The 6,000-nt window shown below is 43.8% G+C and overlaps 1 protein-coding gene across 2 annotated transcripts in view; it reads right to left on the reverse strand.

Moving 5' to 3' along the window:
- LOC138150362 (prostaglandin G/H synthase 1-like) overlaps positions 1-6,000 on the reverse strand; it is a 52,377-nt gene that overhangs the window by 25,768 nt on the left and 20,609 nt on the right. The window contains exon 1 of one of the 2 annotated variants that reach the window (XM_069073747.1): positions 3,537-3,861. The exons of the other annotated variant lie outside the window; for it this stretch is intronic. Coding sequence (XP_068929848.1) covers positions 3,537-3,573 — 37 coding nt within the window. The 5' untranslated portion in view covers positions 3,574-3,861. Of the gene's footprint in view, positions 1-3,536; positions 3,862-6,000 lie in introns of those variants that run through there. 2 annotated transcript variants of the gene reach the window in all.

Genomic DNA, 6,000 nt, shown 5'->3' on the forward strand with positions numbered 1-6,000 from the left:
ATAGTTACAGAGAATCTTGCTATCCTTAAAAAAATTCATATCATGTGATCCAGATGGACAATATCCTCTGGTCCTATCCCTGGTAGATGTGATTGCAGAGACACTGTCTGTGATAAAAGAAAAGTCTTGGGATATGGGAGGGGTACCGTAAGACTGGAAAAGGGCAAATGTCTCAATTAAAAAAAAAAAGTCAAGCATTTATTAGGAAAAAGAACAGAGTCTGCACTATATTCCAGGAAGCTTGACCTCAATTCCTGGACAAAACTCTAGAATGGACATTCAAATTCTAGGTTGGCAAACACCTAGAAAGGGGAGCCAACACAGGCTATATTAGGAACAGATATGCCACAAGAACTGCCCTCGTTCTTTGACAATATTACTAAAGTAGTAGATGAAGGAGATACTCTGGATATAGTTTAGCAAGATTTTGGCAAAGCTTTTGACTAAGATGCCATGCTATTCTTGTGGAGAATATAGAAGGGGGCAGGGAGGGAAAGCAATCAGCATTTATCAAGTGCTCACTTAGTGCCACTGCACTAAGGGTTTTGCAGATTTCTCATTTGATCCTCACAACAACCCTGGGAAATAGGTGGTATTATGATCTCCATTTTACAGTTGAGGAAACTGAGTTATGTAGAGGTTAAGTGATCTGCCCAGTGTCACACAGCTAGTTAAGTGACTGAGGCTGAACTTGAACTCAGGTCTTCCTGACTCCTGAACCAGTGTTCTATACACTGTGTAACCTAGCTGCCTCAGGACAGAGAGATATGAGTTAAAAAATAATACATCAAGATGGATTCAGAATTGGTTGGATGACCAGGATGGTCACTGATTGTTAATGGTTCAACGCCAATGTGGATGGAGTCTCCAGTGGAGGGCCTTCTGTACTTGGCCCTCTGATGCTTAACATTTTGATCAATGTTTTGATAAAGGCATGGATGTTATACTCGTCAAATCTGCAGAGGACACAAAACTGGGAGGGACAGCTAAGACAATGAATGACAGAATCAGGATCCAAAAAGGACATTAACAATATCAGGCTGCACACAATAAGACGAAATTCTGTAGTGATAAATATAAAGTCCTGAACCTAGGTACAAAAAAAATCAACTTCACAATTATAAGAAGTGGAGAGGTTTCAGAACAATAATGATTATTCTGAAAAAGATCTGAGGGATTAGTGTACTGCAGGTTCAACATGAGCCAGCATTTATGACAGGACAGCCTAAAATGCTAATTGGATCTTGGACTTGGGCATAGCTTCCAGAAGTAGTGAGATGACAGTCCCACTGAACTCTGCCTTCATCAGACCTCATCTTTAGTATGGTGGTTCTGGGCACCACAGTCTAAGAAGGCCATTGAAAGTGTCCAGAGAAGGGCATCTAAGACAGTGAAAGACCTTGAGTTCATGTTATATGTACATTGACTGAAGGAACTGGGGATATTTAACCTGGAGAAGAGAAGACTCAGAGGAAATATGATAGGTGTTTTTAAAGATTTTGAGGGCTATTATATGAAGGCGAGATGAGCCCTGTTCTGGGAAGAACAGGAGAAATATTGCAATACCAAAGGGCAAAATGTCCTACCCTACCCCCTAAGAAAGGCAAGAGAGTGAAATCCAAAGACAATTAGCTAGTGATGCTGAAGGATCTCAAGATCACACCATATGAGAATTGGTTTAAGGAACTTAACGTACTCATCCCAAAGATGAGAAGACTTAGGGGGCACATCATAATTATTTTCAGGTATTTGGAGGACTGTCATGTGGTTCTTGAACTTAAAAGAGCAGAACTAGGAGAAGCAGGTAGAAGTTGTTGGGGCTTGATATAAGAAAATGCTTCCTAACAATGAGAACTACCCCAAAATAGAGTGGGTTGCCTTGGAAGGTAATGAATTGGGTCTCCCCAAGTTTTCAAGAGAAAGGCAGATAGGACTTTTCCTGTCTAGCTGGTGTTTGGGTGAAAGAGACAGAGGAGAAGTTTCAGACCCTCCCCATCCGAGGCTGACCTGTGGCCCATGAATACTAACCTCTGGTGTTTGTTCTTTTCTATTTTAGGGAAAAGATGATGGCAGTTGACATGGTGAGCTTCGAATAAATCAGGAGAGGGACCACCCAAATTCCAGGAACTACACTACACACAGATATTTGCCCCAAGTCAGATCGTAAATGCTCAAATCACAAGGGCTTTGACCGGTCCAGTCCAATAGGAATAGATAGACAGATTCATCTACTCATTAACCATGCTGCATTTGGAAGTGAACTTGGGGGATGAAGAGATGGGACACTATGTAGAAACTGAGTCAAGCCTTAGCCCACTCTCCCCAGGTACTGAGGCATTAGAGGGGAGAGTGGCCACAGGTATGGACAGAGAAGAGGGGAGGGGCCAGTGACTATTTGTTGGAGACACTAAGAGGGCATTCTTCTTCAGGGACAGGTTGATCACAGAGGTTTCTTTCCAATTTTGCCATTCTCCAAACCCAATGCAGGATTCACTCTGGCCTCAAACTCTGCAGGTCCCTGCCTGGGGTTTCCTTCAGGTTCCACTCCCTAGTTTCCCAAAGAAAACTACTTCCTCCACTGCCTCTTAAAGCCTGGCTCATGGCACCAAGTGCCAGGAAACAACTGATAAGAGGCTACCCTACGGTCTTTGGGGACAGTCACTTCCTGCTGAGTCAGACTCAGACCCACTGGGCAGGAGAATGCAATGTTTGATGAGGAGTGGTGGCGAAGAGGTATGGGGCAGAGCTGATAGAGGTATGGGGCACAGGCAGCAGCCTGAGGCTGAGAGGGCCGGGAAGGGAAGCTGCCCCAAGCCATCTCCCACTCCATCTCCCCAGCTCAGGCTCCCTATCTAGCCTCCCAGGAAACAGAAAACTATAGTCAAGTCAGCTGAAGAGTTTACAAAACCAATGCCTAATTTACTCCCACCATGAGTTTTTATGATGCCCTGGGAACAACACAGTGGCAATAATTCTGAAGTGGGACCTGAATAGGCCCTGTGTCTGCTGCTATTTACTGAAAGACATTGGGAAATAACTTTATTTCTCAGGGTCTCTGTTTCTTCATCTGTAAAATGAGAAATCTAAACGAGGTGGTTTCTCAAGTCTTCCAGATCTGACACTTTATGTCTTAAGATCCTTTATGATTCTCGTATTCTATAACTTTAATTTTCTAAGACTAATTTTTCCAAGTATTTCAAACCTATTATCTAGCTGATCTTCACAATACCTCTACAAAGTAAACAAGTAAAGGTGTCCTCATTCCATTTGACAGATGCTGAAATTGAGAGCCAAAAAGTTGAAGAGCTCAATTAAAGTCCAGAGTGAATCAATGAAAGAACCCTAAGTCTCCTAACTTCCCAAATATTGGGAAGAGAATTGGGGAATAAACATTAAGCAGTTACTATGTGCTAGGCATTGTGCTAAGGGCTTCACAAATATCTCATTTAATCCTTACAACTTTGAGAGGAAAGTGCATGTTATTAACATTTCTACTTTATTTCTGAGGAAATTGAATCAGAGGATAAGTGACTTACCTAGGATCACACAGCTAGGAAGTATCTGTGGACACATTTGAACTCAGATCTTCCTGATCTAGGCCCAGCTCCCTATCCACTGTACCACCTAGCTATTCATATAGACCTTTATAAATATTATGTCATTTTATCTTTACAACAACCTTGGAAGGCAGGTGTTATTGTTATCCCCATTTTGGAGATCGGGAAACAGATTGAGAGAAGTTAGGTGACTGGCCATGGGTCACACAGGTAGTAAGTGTCCAAGGCTGGATTTGAACTCAGGTCTTCTTCCTGCCTTTCTGTCCAGCACTCTTTCCACTGCATTACCCAGCTTCCATTTATACCAGTTCACCCTCCCAGCCCAGCTCCCAAGTTATGTGCAAAGGCATGTGTTCTTCATCACTGAGGTTAGATTGTCCTTCCTCTTCTCCTCTGTCCCTGTCTCTATCTTAATCTGTCTCCTTCCCCAGTCACAGACCTCTCTCTTCCTCCCACCCATTCCTAAATGAGTATTACCTCACTCAAAATAACATCCACTTCCCACCCTTTCTCCTCCCCTCTCCACCCCCCTCCCTGACTTTCCCTTCTGCTAGCTGTCACCCAAGCCTGCCACATCTGGAATTAAAGTTTTCTTTCATTGAAAGCAGGTGGGGAAATGACAGTCCCCCCAACTTCCAAGCAGAAGGAACAGTCATATGGCCAGAATACAGTGAGAAAGAAAGAGAAGGCACGCATGACAGGGCTCTGACTTCTGGGAAGTCACTCTGTTTTGACCCCCTCCCGTCTCCTAAAGCCTTAGCTGGGCACACCCAGTTCTGGCTGGCGCCACATTCTCTCTGGATTGGGGGTAAGGGGGAGGGGGTCAGGGAGGAAGGTGCAGGAGGGGAGGGAATAAAGAGGCCAAGAAAACAGAACAAAAAACACTTGGAAATTTTCAAGTATGCAGTAAATCAGAGGCCCTCAGAGAAAAAAAAAAACTTAAAAAGTCATTCTAACCACCCCCCTGGTTCCCATTCCTAGAGCCCCAACATAGATCATTACCTAAGATCACTGCTGTAGCACTGGAAAGAGGCTCATTGGACATTTCATCCAAACTCCTCATTTCATATTTAAGGGAACTGAGACCCAAAGAACTATGAAATGATTTGTCCAAGATCATAAAGAATCTTACTAGTAAAGCTGGACCTTGGGACTTGAGTCTCACAACCCAGTGGCCTTTCCATTATCAGCAGACTCAGACTTCCTCCCTATTATGTCAGGGTTGGGCAAATATTACATTAAGGTGATTACATCTAACCCCTAGAGGATAGAAATCATCGTAGTATGATGGGGAAGGGAATACTGGGGATTGAGTGTGAATCCACTGACTTCTGGTTAATTCAGGCAAAGGAGACTAGCTCTCACTATGTACTCCAGCAAGGATACAAAAAGAACTTAAGACCAAATAATGATCAATAAATCCAAAGAAAAACTATAGTAAATATTTTAATTCAGTCAGAAGTTTGTAGGCATTGGGAAAGAGTTCCTGACCCAAAAGAAAAAAGAAAGCCAGTGAAAGTAAAGATAAGCCAAATGCCTTCAGCATAGGCTGAAGATTCTCCAAGGGGCACCTGAAGCCTGTAGCATTCTCTACTTTGGTTTGGGGATGACTGGAGAGTTCAGATGAGAAAGCCCCAGAGAGGAAGCCCTCAGCATTCTGACACTGAAGTGCTCTCAGACCAGCACAGCCCAGGGATCCTGGGAGCTCACAGTCCTGTCACCTGAGATGTTCCAAAGAGCCCTGAAGGCCTCAGTGCTCTGAACTTAGCTGATCTAGAAGGGGACTACGTGAAACCTGCCAGGACTCTAAATGCATAGGAAAACAAAGTCAGGACCAACCAGGACCCCACTACTCCATCTAAGAGTGGAGGTTGAGACAGAGCCTGGACCTGAAACAAAGTCTTAAATTAGAAAGTGAAGCTACAGACATAAGTAAATAGAAAAAGAAACTGAATGCTATAAGGAGATAGTATGGATCACAAGATGGTCAAAAAAGAAACCCGCAAGGAGAGACTACTTCCACCACAACTTCAAGCAGAGATTCAGAGGGGGAAAAAAATGTCTTAACCCCAAGGACTAGAAAAATACCTGGAGGGGCAGCCAGGTTTAGCACAGCGAGTAGAAGCACTGGCTCCAGTGTTGGCATGACCTGGGGATCGAATCCAGGCTCAGACACTTAGCACCCGCCCAGAAATACCTGGCCGTGTAACCTTGAGCAAGTTACTTAACCCCAATTGCTTAGGGGAGGCCAGGTGGCTCAGCAAGTAAGAGCACCAGCCCCAGTGTCAGGATGACCTGGGGATCAAATCTGGGCTCAGATACTTAGCACCACACCCAGAAATAACTGGCCGTGTAACCTTGAGCAAGTTACTTAACCCCAATTGCTGAAAGAAAGGAAGAAAGAAAGAAAGAAAGAAAGAAAGAAAGAAAGAAAGAAAGAAAG

The sequence above is a fragment of the Petaurus breviceps genome, unplaced genomic scaffold (genome assembly GCF_028583685.1).
Source record: "Petaurus breviceps papuanus isolate PSGF00001 unplaced genomic scaffold, PetGlider_PUasm1.0 90879, whole genome shotgun sequence".
NCBI classification, from domain to species: domain Eukaryota; kingdom Metazoa; phylum Chordata; class Mammalia; order Diprotodontia; family Petauridae; genus Petaurus; species Petaurus breviceps.